The sequence below is a fragment of the Eptatretus burgeri genome, chromosome 3 (assembly GCF_056783735.1).
Source record: "Eptatretus burgeri isolate ZD-2024b chromosome 3, Ebu_testis_v1, whole genome shotgun sequence".
NCBI lineage: Eukaryota > Metazoa > Chordata > Myxini > Myxiniformes > Myxinidae > Eptatretus > Eptatretus burgeri.
In genome coordinates this window covers 128298290-128316364 of record NC_140963.1, presented here as the reverse complement: position 1 = coordinate 128316364, position 18075 = coordinate 128298290, and the positions used below count along the sequence as shown (strand labels likewise).

General features: G+C 47.2%; 1 protein-coding gene across 5 annotated transcripts in view; it reads right to left on the bottom strand.

Annotated features, from left to right (window-relative positions):
• The window catches only part of LOC147030949 (dnaJ homolog subfamily B member 6-like), a 115624-nt gene that overhangs the window by 15906 nt on the left and 81643 nt on the right, over positions 1-18075 (bottom strand). For all 5 annotated transcript variants that reach the window (XM_085875547.1, XM_085875548.1, XM_085875551.1 and 2 more), the window contains one exon: positions 16900-17009. In XM_085875547.1, the coding sequence (XP_085731673.1) occupies positions 16900-17009 (110 nt within the window). The remainder of the gene's footprint in view (positions 1-16899; positions 17010-18075) is intronic.

Below are 18075 nucleotides of genomic sequence, written 5' to 3'. Positions count from 1 at the left end.
CACCTTGACGTTTTAGCCAACGTATGCCGATTTTTGAATTTTTTTTCTAAAACGCTGGCACACGTTGAATACGTTATGGGTAAGTTTTGATAACATTGAGAGCACGCTGAAAAACATTGCCATACGTCGTTGTACGCTGGCTTTAAACGTTGTACTTTTCGGTTGTCCTCAAATTTTTTCATGCTTGAAATTTCACGACGTATGCCGGCGTATGACTCACATGTTCCGCTACGCTGGCCACAAGTTGTATGCACGGTCTGCGATCGTTGACAGACGTCAACACATGCTACTTGTAAGTTAATCATAAGTTGAGACATGCCGAGGTAATGTTTAGCGTACCCGAAACTTATTTCTAACCTATGATTAACGTGTTGTTGGCACGTTACGCGATCGTTGCCACACATCGACAGACGTTACTTTTAAGTTACTCATAGGCTGAAAGACGTTGGTATAATGGATCGTCCTTGCGTCGGCGTCCACGGCCACGGCCAGGACACTTATTTGCAGCATTCTTCAAACTTTTCTTCGGCATGACGAGGATGTTCACACTTCGATGTCTAGCTTGGCTATGATTCCAATTGTCCATCGCAGCGTCTATTTAAAATAGTCGAGTTTGAGTGTTTTAACACGTTCAGAAGAAACGCTTCAAATTTCAAAACCTCAGCGTCAGGTTTTGATACTGATACTGATGCTGAAAAAAACAAAGGCGAGTGACAGCAATTTAAATCGTTCATTGTAAACAATGAAAATGGCTGAGTGGTACCGTTTAAAAGTCGTTGAGTGTAAAAAAATCCAATTGTTGAGCGCAAGCGTCTACTTTCAATAGTGGGGTTTGAGCGATTTAGCACGTTCAATAGAAACGATTAAAATTTCCGAGCGCCAGCGTCAAAAAACAAAGGCGAGTGACAGCAATTTAAATCGTTCATTGTAAACAATGAAACTAGCTGAGTGGTACCGTTTAAAAGTCGTTGAGTGTAAAAAAAAATCCAATTGTTGAGTGCAAGCGTCTACTTTCAATAGTGGAGATGCAGCCATTTAAATCGTTGAGTGGCAGCCTATGAACCTACCCGTGGACACGCGGACGCAAGGAGGATCCATCATAACCCACACCCTCCCCCTCACACTCACCTACTACTGCCAACATGAACAAACTAATACTAATACTACTACTAATACTAATACTGATACTGATACTGTTACTGCTGACATGGACATCGACTCAAAAAGGAACTCGAAAACACTGTTGGGTTCCCCTTTTATATACCAATTCCCAAAACCGCTGGGAACACGTCTTTATATGGCAGTTGTAAGCTAGAAACACGTTCATTTATTTTTTTTTTGTCGACCGGAAGACGTCATTGGAATACGTCTCCATACGTCGATGTGTGTTGGGACTACGTAAAGAATTGGTTCAAAGCACGTCAAACATAAGTTAGAAATAAGTTTCGCGTAAAAAAGACATTACCGCGACGTGTTTCGACTTATGAGTAGCTTATAAGTAGCGTTTGTGGACGTGTGTAAGCGTCCACATATCGTGTGTAAAACTTATCCCCATCGCATGCGAACGTGTGTCATACGCCGAGTACGTCGTAAAATTTTGAACATGTTTAAAATTTCTTGACGTACTCTACTTACTACGACGTATGATAGCGTACTTTAGCGTTCTACTCACGTATACCAAACTTACTCATACCGTATTTGACGTGCCCCAACGTTTTAGACACATTTTTCTTAGGTCGGCATACGCTGGCAAGATCGCCAAGGTGTGACCGCGATGTTGACACTTCCATTTCTACGGCAGTTATGATTCGAATCGTTGTGCGTCAGCCTTTTAATAGGCTACGTCACGACATCGTCGGCGATGCGTGCAACGCGCTATGCCTAAGTTAGACTATCGTTGGGCATCGGTTGTGTAGGCCGACAACAGGTTCAGCATTCGTTGGTATAAGTTATCTATAACACAACGAAACTTTCTGTGTCCGTTACTAATATGTTATGCATACGACCAACTCGTTATGAATACGTCCGAATCTTAAAAAAAAAACATCAAAAGTTCAACGTCAGCCAGCGTTTTACATACATTTTAATACGTTGCCATCGCTGGCTAAAACGTCAAGGTGTGACCGGGCCTTTAGAGTTGGCCTCCAAAGTCAGACTCTGACTGGGAATCCTCCATGTCGTTCCATTTGAAGTGAGAGAAGGGATGCATATATCAGAGATGGACTTGACAAGGTGCCATCAGGTTTTAGAGGAGGGAGACAAGTTTGAAAGCTCATTCTTGACATTGGACGGGTGTTGTTTTCTGGCTCTCTTGAGAGTAGAATAAACTTGTTGCGGACTTTGTGGAATGATATGAGGTTGCCTTCGGTCGGATTTGCCTTCCAGGAGGAGAATGCAAGTTGTTTTAAAGCAAATGCCTCACCACAGGATTCAGAGCGCCAAGAGTGGAATAATGGGTAAGATAATTGAACACATGATGGGATGAAACTGTGTATAAGACAGAGCAGGCTTCTGTAGAAGAATTCCCAGGCTGAATTATCAGCGGTGGTGGATAGAGGAGACCAGTCATGAAGTGTATATATTAACAATATATATATATATATATATATATATATATATATATATATATATATATATATATATACATATATATATATATATATATATATACATATATATATATTTTTTTTTTACCAGGTGTGGTGGCGTGCACCTGTAATCCGGCTCTTTGGAGGCTTGGGTTGGAAGATTGCTTGAGGACGAGAGCTCTGCACTGGGCTGTGCTTTGAGAGGGTGTAGGGCAGCCCGGAATCATGGCAAAACCCAATCCTTATCCCTGTGTCGTAAGAGGTGACCAGGGTTGTGTCAGGAAGGGCATCCAGCATAAAACCTATGCCAAATCAGTATGCGGATCATAACGGATGATCCACTGTGGCGATCCCTAACGGGAGTAGACGAAAGACGAACAATATATATATATATATATATATATATATATATATATATATATATATATATATATATATATATATATATATATATATATATATATATATATATATATATATATTGTTGTGGTTACCAGATTCGCAAACCACCATTCAGGTCCCTTAGGTGAGGTATCTCGGTAAGTGCATGTGTAGTTAGGCCCAAACCCGTTGTCTAGTGGGAATACATGTCATTTATGCGAGCTGCGACTCTTCAGGATAGCCGTTTTTCTTTTACTATCTTTATTTTGGACCAACCGCCATGATCACAACCACAACATCAACCACCGACCCCAACCACCGCTTCACCACAACCGCCACGACCTTCACGCACACCTCACAACCGTAGCATCGCCACCGTTCTTGCCCCGCTGTGGGTACCGGTGTTGGACTCATGCAGAACGCGCGTCGAACAGCGTGTACAAAATCACGGATTTTCTGCTTCAAAAACGGATCAAAAACGACACACGCCCACTTTTTGCCGTCCAATCGGTGAGCGAGGGGCGATTTGGCCCCGCCTCCAGAACGATCGATATATGCAAATTTGTGGATCAAAAAGCCTTCACGCCCACTTTTTCTCGGGCCAATGGGGAGCGAGGTGAAAGGTCAAAGGGAGGGGGTCAAAGGCGAAGTTACGGGGGGATAAAAGGACCGTGTTCGTCAGTCAGAGTCGGAGTCAGCAAAAAGGGAACGAAGAGTCAGAAGAGAGTCGCAAACAAGAACGGGTCGGAGAGTCAAGAAGAGGAGAGTCGGAAGCAGAGGGTCAAGACTTCGCGGGCGGTGGAGCTGCTCGTCGTGTGCGTTGGAGTCGGAACGGAGGGGACGGAGCTGTGGAAAGGCGGCGACACCAGACGAGGGGGTGCTCGCGTCGTGCAGGAAGCTGCACCCGAGGGAGGCCGACAGCGCGACCTGGCCGAGGTGGAGACGCTCGTCGCACATAATAAAGATCCTCTATACCCCGAGCCTCAGCAACCCCCTCCTGTTTCCCCCCGCGCTGAGATAGTGCGACCAAGGGGGCCCGTTCCCACCCCCTGCCAGGCACTGTCCACGAGGCCCGCGGAGAGAGGCGCCATCGCCGCTCCGCGTCTCATCACCAGACGGGTAGGCCCGACCCGGTCTCGGCCTCAGGCCTACCTCATTCTTGAGGGTATTTCTTTTCCTTGGTTTTGGGTATGTGTTGTCGGCGCCGTCTGTGAAGTAGAATTGTATAAGTGTTGCCGTGTGCTCGGTAGTCGGTATTAGCTCTGCACTGTGTTTTCACTTTTATGTTTGCTTTTTGTGTAAATGGAATTGTGTTTTCTTTTTTTTGTGTGCATTTGGTGGAATTGTATTTGTGTGCTTTCCGTTCGTCGCGAATAAATGTGCTTTATTGTTGAACTGTTCTCCCGCTTCGCTTCGTCTTTTCCTCCATTGAATCCCCATCTTGCTTCACGTAAAGGGTTGGTAGTGGGCTGAATACGCCCGATAATTAATCGAACCGTCGAGGTCGACGATAACACCGCTCGGTTATTCTGATAGTACGGAACGGGTCGCTTAAGTGGCCCGTGTCCGAAGTCGACCTGCGGCGAGGTGCGATCGCCCGGTCTACCCTCCGCATGGGTACTTAGGTAGTTCGAATTTGGCGAGCAACCCTATCCCACGCGGGGGCTGATTGGCTCGATCGCGGTGAGACCGAAAGGTCCACCCGTGACTGGTTCCCGGCGTTAGTCCGAGAGGGTCACGACTGGATTGTCCGTCCGGTGGGCGACGTGCCGCGATTCGAGTTACGTGGCCGTCAGCACGCCGGCGGGCGCGAAATCCGCAACACTGGTGTCAGGTCGTGCGATACAAATTCATCGCCCTCCTCGCGGCACTGGTATCGGAGAACAGGAAAACGGGCTCTCCTGTCTCCGGCTAAATTCACGGGAATCGGTCCAAGGGTGAGAGAAGCGACCCCCGATTCCCTCCAAATTACGAGCGAGCAAATTAACCCTTCACGAGAAGCAAGATGGCGTCTCAAGGCGAGCGGGAGCCGGGGGTATTAGAAATGTATATGTAGAATGTGTAGGATCCATGGTCCAGGATGGAATCCCCGAGCAGGAAATGTTGATTGTGCAGGAACACGGACTCGCCCAACTGAACCCAGGGCCCGAGGTGGGTGCGGCAGCGGCCGCGGTGTATGACACCTCCCCCCCCCTCTCCACCAAGACCCTTCCCCAACCCTTGCCGAAACGGCTCAGCTGAGTGCATCCAACATGGCCCAGCTATGCGCCATGCTGGCGGCAATGAACAAACAAATGAATGAAGTGAAAACGACGATGGATGCGAATACACAACAAATGAACGAAAAGATGGATACAAATACAAATGAAGTGAAAACGACGATGGATGCGAATACACAGCAAATGAGAAAAGAAATGAAAGAACTACGGGGTGAGACGCGGAACATGGGCCGATGCCTGCAGGCGGGCATGAAGGCCGTGAGCAGGGAACTTAAAATGGCGACTCCACGTGTCGGAACAAACGAGCTGGAAGGGGGTGCAACGGCTGACAGGCCCACGGTGGAGGCGGGTGAAAAAATAATTCGTGGAACGTGTTGGGCGAGGGTCGTGACGATGACCGAAAGGGAAAAATTAAATGGGGAGACCAAAACGTGTGAGACGAGACACGAGGTGACGACAACAGAAATAATAGTTGAGACAAGGGAGGTAAAGGGTGAAGAGTTGGCAGAGACACGGGAGATGGGAACGATAGAGGGAAGACTGCACGATGAAGACGGGGTAAGTGACGCGCACGCACACACGGAGGTAGTGGAGGATAATGGGGGTGAGCTCGCGGAGCGTGTAGGGACCAGGTGCGAGCAGCGGGATGGCCTCCTCCAGGAACGAGGGGAGGAAGTATGCCCCCTTGAGGTGAGTCACGACCAGGTGGGTTCGGTCGTGCTTTGCGAGTTCGAGGGGAGGAGTGCTGTGGACAGGTGCACGGAGAGCTTGGGGGGTATAGAGGCCCCGGAGACCCTTGTGGGGACACGAATCCCCAGTGGAGTTGTCCCTGTGTGTGTGGTGCAAGGCGTGAGTGCGTCCCCGTGTGTGGAAGCGACCCCGTGTGTGAGTGGTGTGGTAGCGATGGTGCCGGAGTGCGTGCTTCCCAGCACGCCGTGTGTGGAAGAGGCACCGTGTGTGAGTGTCGCCGTGTGTGTGAATGAGGCACCGCGGGTGAGTGCCCTCGCGTGTATGAGTGAGGCACGGAGTATGGATGAGACACCGCGGTTGAGTGCCCCCGCGTGTGTGGATGAGGCACCGCAGGTGAGTGCCCCCGCGTGTGTAAGTAGTATGGTTTGTGTGAGTGGTGAGGCACCGTGCGTGAGTGAACGGCCGTATGCAAGGGAGACCGTGTGTGTGAGAGAGCGGTATGAGAGGGAGATGTCGGTTGGCATGCGGGAGCACGCAGCCGCGTCTCCCGGTGTGAATGTGATGGAGTGGACTGTGTGCGTCGTAACACGCAGGTATGCGTGGGTGGAATGGCGACGGAGACGGCGACATGGGAGAAACGAAAGCCGAGTAGCGGCTGTAGTTGTTTCGCGGACCGTGCCGGGTTCACCCAGCAGTGAGCACGCGGTTCGTGCTGTGCAACGCACGAGACCACCACGTGCTCGCTTGCGAGAGTGAAGTCCCGGTCCGGAAACGCACGCGGTGGATTTGCCGATCCCGCGGACGGACAAAGTTTAGGCAGGTAAATGGATTTGGACCGGACGGGTTCTCCACGCGATCGTGTGTGTTAAGCTCCAACGGGCAAAGCACATGTGTTCGCGTGGGGAACCCCTCGAGACGTGTGGCTTGTGTTTTTTTTTTATGCGCACGGTGACGTCATGGCTGCACGTGGGGTTGGAATCCGGCAGGAGGGGTATCTCTGCCGGATGGTCCCGTCCAAGGAGGGACGAGGAACACGTGCAGCTGCATGACGTCACGGGCAGTTGCAAGGTGCAAAGAGCGCGAGTTGCCGCGCAGGTGCTGCGCATGGAAAAAAAAAAAAAAAAGCAAGCCTCACTTTCGGGTGTACAGGATTCCTGGGCAAGGGGTGAAAGACCCCCTTACCTGGGCACAGGATGGAAACTAGTTAGGGGGAAGGGTTAGCTTAGCTAGACCGACTTCATGGGGCAGGGGTAAGTCCTCATGGAGTCCGTGGAATGGATTAGTTAGAGGGATTGTAGCCAGATTTAGGTTGGGAAATAAAATGGGATTTATTTGGAGACATGGACAGACTTGTGGATGTGTAGCGGGGACGTAGCTTAGCTACGTAGTGTTAAAAGGAACGTGCTACTAGTTTAAGGGACGACGTGGGAGCACGAGTTAGTTAGGGGAGGTAGTTAGAAGGATGGCAGAGTTCAGCGGTGTGTGTGTTGAAGAGTTGTGGGTTGTGAGGTGGAGACATGAGTGAGTAAGGCCAGCGGGTCTGTGTGTATGGAGCGAATGGGGAATGCATGGTGCGATGAGTGATTGGGGGGAGGAGTGACTCCCGCCCAAGGGACCCCGGGGACAGAGTAAAGTGAGTTAGTTGGGTTAGTCAAATTGAAAAATGGAGGTCGTTTTGTTGTTGGTGGGAAAGTAGGCTCGAGACCCATTTGGAGGGGTGCAGGAGCCCTGTTGACGGGCTTGGGAGCGTGGCTGCGAAAGGTGAGTATCGCTGAGTGGGTACCCCGGGCACCAGGCTAGTCGGCCGCGGTAGGCCATGGGCCCATGGGGGCCGGGATAGAGTAGTGGGCACGGGTGCGCCTGCTTGGTGCGGGGGCCCGGGCGCCATTAGCCGCGTGGGCAGTGTTGTGGGCACGGGTGACCCTCGGAAAGGGGCCCGGGAGGCCGGCCTGCCACGTGTGCGTTTCAGGGGAGGTGCCATGGGGGGCACTCCCCGGTGTTAGGGAGCTGGTAGGCTCGGAGGCAGTGTAGTGCCCGGGGTGCCATAGCGGGAGATTCGGCAGAGGGTCGTGCCTGCCAAAGGGAGCCACGTGTCCCAGCCAGGAGACCGTGTGAGGGCACGGAGCGAAAATTGGGGGGCGAGGCCCGAAATTGTAAGGACACCAACACAGGCGACGGGAATCTGGGTTGTTAGAACCAATAGTTTAAGCGAGAGGCGCTTGTTGAAAGCCCCGGGGTAGTTTAACAGTTAAATGGTTAGGGTAGATTAGGAGATGTACCCCTCCGCACCATCCATCCCCTCGCTGTCGTTGTGGGCCGCTGGACCCACTTGGTGTTAAGATCGCCGAACTCTGGAGAGGCCATTCTGAGGCTTCGTTGGGCCTCGACACAGGACGTTAGCTCTCCCTTATTCCCCTCCGGGAAGGGAACGTAGGGGTTGGGAGTAGGCTCGGTGACAGGATAGGTTAGCCGAACAAGGACGATAAAGGGGGTTAGGGGACGATTTATAGTGGGGGAGTAAAAATAAAAACAACCGAAAAAAATTAAGTTGGGGCTAAATTGGGGTTTGACAAATTAAGGGAGTGGGTATGTACAGTGACAGGCAAAGGCGATAGGTTGGGAGGGAGACAGGTAGGTAGGTCCGAGCCCGCCTTCCGAGTGGCCAGCACCACCGCACTCCCTCCACCAACCTCCACTGAACGGCAAAGGCTGGCCACTTCATCGGCTGGCCGTGTTTTACTTCAAGGCGGAGGCCGCCCAACTTCATCGGCAGCTGTGTGCTACAAGGCCTGTGCCGGCCAGTTCATCTGCTGGCTGTTTTTCTTCGAGGCCTGTGCCGGCCAGTTCATCTGCTGGCTGTTTTTCTTCGAGGCCTGTGCCGGCCAGTTCATCTGCCGGCTGTGTTTGCCTGCAGCGGCCTTCTTCTGCGGGCTGTGTTTGCCTGCTCACCTTTGCCATGCCATGCCCACTGCCCATGTTCACCAGCCCCGTTCAATTTTTGCTTTGCCCCCCCCCCCTGTTCATTTCCATGTGCGCCAGGATCCGCAAGGCAACAGTTTGCAAGCTGCGAGAACTGCCCTGTTGGCAGCTACAACACGGGCCTGCAGTGGCGGCCCGTGCACCGTGTTTGTGTTCATGCATCCATTCGTTGTGCTCATTGCGTGTGCCACTTGAGCTGGCACGGAGACTGCGTTTGTGCAGCCCAAGCACCGTTGTGGTTCACTGAGTTCAGTTCAAAAGGGAAGGCCTTGGACTGCGTGTGAGCAGCCAGCCACGTTCCCTGTCACCTGCATTGTTTGAGCCAGAGACTGCATGCGGGCAGCCTGGCTCCCTGCTAACTGCTTTCTTTTTGCAGAGTTCGATGATCCTGGGCCATGGTTTAGTGTAAAATTTGTAAGTTAAGGTTAAGATGTACTGTAAATATGAGTGCGCCCCCGGCATGTATGTCTTAGCGCCGGCAATTTTATTTAAGTCGTCCGTATGAGTGAGTTTGTTTAGATAGTTACGCAGCCCTCAGGTTATTTATTTTGGGGACACGAATACCATGAATGTCGCACTCAGGGATCCGTAGGTAAAATGTACTAGGGGAAAACTACACATGATGGCACACGAAAATTTGACGACTCGGGACGAGTCTGTAAAAAGGGAAGGGGTAGTGTTGTGGTTACCAGATTCGCAAACCACCATTCAGGTCCCTTAGGTGAGGTATCTCGGTAAGTGCATGTGTAGTTAGGCCCAAACCCGTTGTCTAGTGGGAATACATGTCATTTATGCGAGCTGCGACTCTTCAGGATAGCCGTTTTTCTTTTACTATCTTTATTTTGGACCAACCGCCATGATCACAACCACAACATCAACCACCGACCCCAACCACCGCTTCACCACAACCGCCACGACCTTCACGCACACCTCACAACCGTAGCATCGCCACCGTTCTTGCCCCGCTGTGGGTACCGGTGTTGGACTCATGCAGAACGCGCGTCGAACAGCGTGTACAAAATCACGGATTTTCTGCTTCAAAAACGGATCAAAAACGACACACGCCCACTTTTTGCCGTCCAATCGGTGAGCGAGGGGCGATTTGGCCCCGCCTCCAGAACGATCGATATATGCAAATTTGTGGATCAAAAGCCTTCACGCCCACTTTTTCTCGGGCCAATGGGGAGCGAGGTGAAAGGTCAAAGGGAGGGGGTCAAAGGCGAAGTTACGGGGGGATAAAAGGACCGTGTTCGTCAGTCAGAGTCGGAGTCAGCAAAAAGGGAACGAAGAGTCAGAAGAGAGTCGCAAACAAGAACGGGTCGGAGAGTCAAGAAGAGGAGAGTCGGAAGCAGAGGGTCAAGACTTCGCGGGCGGTGGAGCTGCTCGTCGTGTGCGTTGGAGTCGGAACGGAGGGGACGGAGCTGTGGAAAGGCGGCGACACCAGACGAGGGGGTGCTCGCGTCGTGCAGGAAGCTGCACCCGAGGGAGGCCGACAGCGCGACCTGGCCGAGGTGGAGACGCTCGTCGCACATAATAAAGATCCTCTATACCCCGAGCCTCAGCAACCCCCTCCTGTTTCCCCCCGCGCTGAGATAGTGCGACCAAGGGGGCCCCGTTCCCACCCCCTGCCAGGCACTGTCCACGAGGCCCGCGGAGAGAGGCGCCATCGCCGCTCCGCGTCTCATCACCAGACGGGTAGGCCCGACCCGGTCTCGGCCTCAGGCCTACCTCATTCTTGAGGGTATTTCTTTTCCTTGGTTTTGGGTATGTGTTGTCGGCGCCGTCTGTGAAGTAGAATTGTATAAGTGTTGCCGTGTGCTCGGTAGTCGGTATTAGCTCTGCACTGTGTTTTCACTTTTATGTTTGCTTTTTGTGTAAATGGAATTGTGTTTTCTTTTTTTGTGTGCATTTGGTGGAATTGTATTTGTGTGCTTTCCGTTCGTCGCGAATAAATGTGCTTTATTGTTGAACTGTTCTCCCGCTTCGCTTCGTCTTTTCCTCCATTGAATCCCCATCTTGCTTCACGTAAAGGGTTGGTAGTGGGCTGAATACGCCCGATAATTAATCGAACCGTCGAGGTCGACGATAACACCGCTCGGTTATTCTGATAGTACGGAACGGGTCGCTTAAGTGGCCCGTGTCCGAAGTCGACCTGCGGCGAGGTGCGATCGCCCGGTCTACCCTCCGCATGGGTACTTAGGTAGTTCGAATTTGGCGAGCAACCCTATCCCACGCGGGGGCTGATTGGCTCGATCGCGGTGAGACCGAAAGGTCCACCCGTGACTGGTTCCCGGCGTTAGTCCGAGAGGGTCACGACTGGATTGTCCGTCCGGTGGGCGACGTGCCGCGATTCGAGTTACGTGGCCGTCGCACGCCGGCGGGCGCGAAATCCGCAACAATATATATATATATATATATATATATATATATATATATATATATATATATATATATATATATATATATATATATGTAACTGCAATTTTTCCCCATTGAAACAATTCCCCGACATTCACAGATTTGACATTTGCAGCATTTTCCAGAATCATATCCCCCGTAAATAGCGGGGTCCGACAGTATTTCGTTTTGGTCCTATTTCTCAATGGTGAAGAATCACTTATAAAATTCGAGTATCCAGATCTGGATCTTAACGAGAATTCACAAGACAAAATCATTTTTGTCCTTGTCACACACCAAATCCATCCACCAAGTCTCGTGTGAATCCATCCACAACTCTGACTTTGAGATGTACTGCTCACAGACAGACAGACAGAGGTGAAAACATCACCTCCATCCACCTTTGGTGGCAGAGGTAAATATAAAAATTCACCTTCATAGTATAACATACAGATGCTCAGTTTGTTGATCACAATTGAATTACTTGGTTATTTTCTGCCGGTGCAAATGCTTCATCAACAAAATATAGTTTCATAAATTAAACCTTTGAGCAACAAACTGCATTTAGTCTGCATCAAAATGTAGGAAAATATCTCACGACTTCATCGCATTTCATTATTTTTATGATAGCAGGCTCTGCTCAGGAACAGTGAAACTGAAATGTGCAAAGAAAAATATCCAGGTAATCTTTGCATCCTCATTTTTGAAATGGGTGTTAAAATACACTTGTATCCCTCTCAATAAAAAAAAAAATGTATATATATATATATATATATATATATATATATATATATATATATATATACATATATATATATATATATATATATATATATATATATATATATATATATATATATATATATATATATATATATAATGATGTACTTTCTCACTTTAACTATGGTAATTATCAATCCCATGTTGGTTTCATGCGAGGTTCACATCTCAGGAAGTACACATGGCATGTTAATCAAACTAGCAGAGTAATTACACCGACAATTTCAATACCGTGGCAACAATAACAAAACAATGGTGTTGCTGAGAGCTGTGACAAATGTGGCTTAACATGCAATCCCTCCAAACTTTTCTACCATCTATAAGGTGGCTTACTTCCCGACTGCCCAAGAGGTCTCCACCATCTATAAGCTTGCTCACCTTTTCACCCCTCGATATCTCTCAACGATGTACAAAGCTCAGATAAGGAGTGTTATGGAATAGTTACCACTTTTCTGCATGGGGTAAAATATGGATTCCCTTTCAAGAAATTTCAACAAGAGGAGGCCATAAGGCACATCAAGTCTGCAAAAAGGCTGCCAACCTTTGATTGTTTGTCCATGCTATGTTATTTTAATGTAAATACTGATATGAGCATCGAGCAAGGAAGCAGCACGTACCATTTTTAGGGTTTTTTGGTACGAGTCGGCAAGGGTTCAGACCGCCGACCTCCCACACTCGGAGTGGATGCTCTAACCATTCGAGCACTGAATCCAACTGACCTATCACCATCCTATTTTCATGTATGTTTTTTTTTTAACCCAAATGTTTTGTTGTATAACTATTCAATGTTACAATATGTCCTTGAAGACAAACAAAAAGTCCTTTGTAAGACAGGTTATAAAAGCTGTACCACCACCACCAACCCAGCTTCTCAATTTGGGTACTGTTACCGAGGTACTGGAACAAAGTTCCAATGCATACTTTATATGAATGGCATGGAGAGGGAAGCTGAAAGAAAATCCCTTCTGTTTGTGGATGTGAAATTCAAAAGGCCTCTAATTCTCAGGTTTATAACTTCATTAATATATTTTGCGATACAGTGTCTAAGGCAAATGGAGGAACTTAAACAAAGGCATATGCATCATATAATAGACAAGACCAACAGAAGACGTAGGTGTATCTTTTATAAATTACATAGAGATCAATATACAATGGACAAATCAACATAATATATTGGATACAAGTGAGACGCCAGTATTATGAGCTATACGCACAGGTGGGAATGCCAAACAAGACAAACAGCAGCGATGAGAGTCAATATCAATTTGAACTCAATACCCATCCCTTAGCATATACTGCTCATCAAAAGACAATTCATTCATTTTGTATGCAGCCTGTGGCTGCTGGTTGCATCATCGCTGGGAGCATTACTGTGATGCTCATGCACTACCCCCTGTATTTTTAGAGCAGGAATTTGGCCAGGGTGCCAGTGATAGCTCCCCGACTCTTTGCAAAGGACACCGAGATCTTCAACGTTCACCAACTAACGCTGGCAGACGAGACACGGTTTAACATCCATCCTCAGGACGGTACACACATTGATGCCTCGTCCTACCTGCGCGACACCAGGGTGACAATTTATAGATGGGTCGAGATTTGAAACCAGACTCGGTGGCTTAGAGGAGATTGGGCATACCTCTAGGGAGTCGAGGTCATCCTTCCAGGCCCATCTAAAGACAATGTATGAACTATAAAAAGAAAGCATCGACAGAATATCGAAATTGTTACAAACTTGTGTTTCTGCGATGCAATTCTTACATCTTTAGATCACTTGGACTTTAATCCGGTGAGATTATGCAATCGAGCAGTGTGTGTAGGTGAGTGAGTGAGTGAGTCAGTCAGTCCGTAAACACTTCAGTCATTATCACTTGAACCAAACACTTTTTTTATGAAACTTGAACACAAGCTTCATATCTGATGCCTAACGAAGGTGTATTGAACGCATCAAAATCTGTGCTCATTAAGGGGGTCTCCGGTGGAGGGGGTGGGGGTGGGTTGACCCCACCAAAACCGATATTTGCTCTCTTCTCCGAAGCGACACACGATTTTGATGAAAATTGACCACAACCTTCATCACCCGTGATGTACCAAAGTTTGTTCACAGCATTAAAAAAAAATAATAATAATAAATCAGGTTCGAAGGGGTCTGTGGGGGTGGTTTGAGTGACTTGCTCCTGATCCAGGTTAGCTTCAGGAGGCACAGTCCTATTTTTATGAATACGGTTTCATAAAAACAGCTAAAATATCACAAAATGTTATAAACAAGCATTGCAAAGGACACATTTTACCCTTGCTGAAGGAGAGGGTATTGCCTTTGGGTCCGTTTGTCTGTCTGTCTGTCTGTCTGCACAGAACTTTTGTTTTTTTCTCTGCAACCACTTGTCGGATCGAGACTAAATTTTCAACATGTAGAACGTTTTAATGATAATTATGACGTCATAGGTCACGTGGTGTGTGGCAGCCATGTTGTAAAAACAGAAAAACTTTGGACCTCTATCTCTGAAACTGCACCAACAAAAAAATTGAAACTTGGCACACGGTAAGTACTCCTCATGGGGAGTAAGTGTGATTTTTTTCATGACATCATCGGTGCCTTCATTGTGACGTCGTAATGGCATATGTAGAACGCTACATCTGATCAGTATGAACATTTTTGACGGTGATCTAGGGATAAAATGGTCCACCAAAATTTTTTTGACGACGTCATCGGTCACGTGATTTGGCAGCCATATTGGGTTTTTTTTAAGAACATTCAAAAATCTTCTTCTCTGAAGTGGTTGAACAGATCGAGACGAAACTTTACATGCATGACTGCTTATCCACGAGGAACAAAAGGTTCAAACATATGATGTCATCGGTCACATGCTTTGGCAGCTATATTGGATTGAAAAAAATATTAAATAATGTTTTCTCTGGAACCGCTTAATCAATTGAAATGAAACTTCAGAATTATGACCGAGCAGTAATGCGGAACACATGTTGTAAATTTCAACTTGATCGGACACATGGTCTGGCAGCCAGAATTATTAGATTTTTTTTGATCTGGGTTCTTTTTTTAAAAATGTTTTATTTTTTTAATTTTTAAATAAGGTTCACTTGGCTGTGCCTGGATGGGTTTGAAGGTAGAGGAGTAACAGCTGAAATGTGAATCCCATCCAAGTTCCTCCTGATGACTTAATGTTTCCTTTTTGCTTGTTTGGGTTCCTTCTGATGACTCCAATGCAGGACTGTACCTATTTGGTCTTCCATTTGATTTGGATTGAATTTATTTTAATCCCATTCTAAATTCCATAAAATGATAATAAACATCATGGGTCTGGGTCAGGTGTCCAATCAAAGCGGGACGTTTTGGTGCCCAGTCATCACTGCCAGTAGTTATAAAGTGGCAGTTCTAATTAATTATGTATCTTATTAATTATTATGTAACACACCAGAACACAAAACTACACAAACACCACACAAAACAAGTGCTAACAAGGGTCTGCCATCTCTGATCGCTCCTTCTGGTTTTCCTGATGCTTTTATCCTGCATGTGTACAACTCCTCAAATCTTCAGACAATTTTTTTTTGAAAGAAAAAGTTAATTTCTTTTTACAATTTGTCAATTAAGCATTTCATTTAGTAAATGTTTAAAGCACTTAAAAAATAAATTCTAACCATCAAACCCTTAAAAACTTTCCAAATTTACCCTCAAATGGTGGAAATATGTCAGATGGTGGATAATAATAATTCATGATGTGACCTTGAGGAAATAGCAACAGAAGTACAAGGGAATGTACATCTTACAAAGACTATAAAAATATATTTCATTGTACATCGAAGCCTTAGACATTATTTATAATTGCTGATTGTTACCTCCGCCACTGAAGGTGAAGGAGGTTATGTTTTCACCCCTTTCTGTCTGTTTGTTTGTGTACAGGATATCTCAAAAAGTTATGCAAGAATTCGGACGCAATTCGGTCGACAGGATGGATGTGTGGCAAGGATGGCTTGATTAGATTTTCGTGAAGATCCGGATCCGAGAATATTTAAGTGATTCTTCACCCTTGAGAGATAGGGCCAAAACAATATATCGACACGATATCTCAAAAAGTTGGAGACGGGGTCGGACGAAACTTGGTGGACAGGTTGGGTGTGTGACAAGGACGAATTGATCTGAATCTGGATCTGGATCTGGATACGAGAATTATTTAATTATTGAAGTGAATCTTCACCATTGAGAGAGCTCAAAAACAATATAGTACTGTATGGCATGATATTTCAAAAATGTATTGGGGCCGATATGTTCTTGTGGATCAGGCATTACGTGGTGGAGGTATGCGCTCTACCGAGTGCCCTTCTAGTTATTTCCTATATGTTCATCCATCCGTCCATTGGGACCATACTCTGTGCAGAGCGTTGGTGCTGCCTAAGCAGTCTCCTTGGCTATTGGGCATAATCCTGGACAGGTCGCCACTCCGACACAGGACACCAGCAAGCTGGCACTCATTTTGCCGACCACGGAAGGATGACAGGCAGAGTCAACCCCACCTGGTATTAATTCAACAGCCAAATGGGATTTGAACTCAGGATCCTCGGATCCCAAGCCCACCACCCGAACCATTAAGCCAACACCAGGCATTATATGTTCATCTTCATCAGCTATTTTCAGTCCACTGCTGGACGAAAGCTTCAGCATGTTGACGCCATGTTGCTCTCTGTCTTGCTTTGTTGTTCCAATTGCCCGATATGTCAGATCATGAATATTGTCGACCTTGATTTAGCTGAGATGTACAGCATTCTGAATATAAAAATGCAGACACTCCAGGTCATTAAATCTTCCCGTTCTATGTTTATTCTTTTTAAATAGTAAAAACACAACTTACTGTCGGAGAGTATTTCGTAAGCTTGTGCCAATTCCTTGAACTTGCTCTCAGCAAGCTCCTTGTTTTCAGGATTCTTGTCTGGATGCCATTTCAATGCCAGCTTACGGTACCTGCAAGCACATAAACACAATAAGGCCAGCAAAGATTTAATATTTGCATCCGTTTGACAAACAGCTGGCAATCCATAGTGAGGTTGTTGGAAGCTTGGGTACCATCATCATACATATACAGCACCTGGCTGCTGGTTTGCATCACATTTCAGGAGCAGCTATGTTGCTAAAGCAGTGCCCCCTATGGATCAGGACAGGAATTTCAAATTTTCCCTTGGTACTGAAACACAATGGCCTACTTTATCAAAACGTTCATGGAATCTTTAACATAGGTTTGAGAATGCTAGCAGTTGGAAAGGACAAACAAATCTGCCCAAGAACAATGGAGAATGGTAGATACTGAATAAAATATGATGACTTTGTTGCCAGCCAGAACAAAGTATTTATTGTTTCCATCACTTGATAAATGTGTGGATTGCCTTATGTCTGTAAATTAAAGTGACATTAAATTGAAGTTCTAAATGTTTGTGCACATTTCAAAGTTATCAAAATAATAGAAAGGAAAGTGAACGCATCCTTTTTCTATTTTGTATACATAGTCGAGGCTCGTGGAAGAGCAAGTACACTGAACAGATCAGGATGTAACAGACAAAACAGGTCGCAAAACATGCATGGGGTGGACAAGATGGACACAGAGGATGCATGGGGTGGACAAGTTGGACACAGTGGAAGCATGGGGTGGACAAGTTGGACACAGTGGATGCATGGAGTGGACAAGTTGGACAAAGAGGATGCACGGGGTGTACAAGTTGGACACAGTGGATGTACGGGGTGGACAGGTTGGACACAGTGGATGTACGGGGTGGACAAGTTGGCCACAGAGGATGCATGGGGTGGACAAGTTGGACACAGTAGATGCATGGGTTGCACAACTTGGACACAGATGATGCATGGGGTGGACAAGATGGATACAGAGGATGCACGGGGTGGACAAGATGGACACAGAGGATGCATGGGGTGGACAAGATGGACACAGAGGATGCATGGGGTGGACAAGTTGGACGCATGGGGTGGACAAGTTGGACACAGTGGATGTACGGGGTGGACAAGTTGGACACAGAGAATG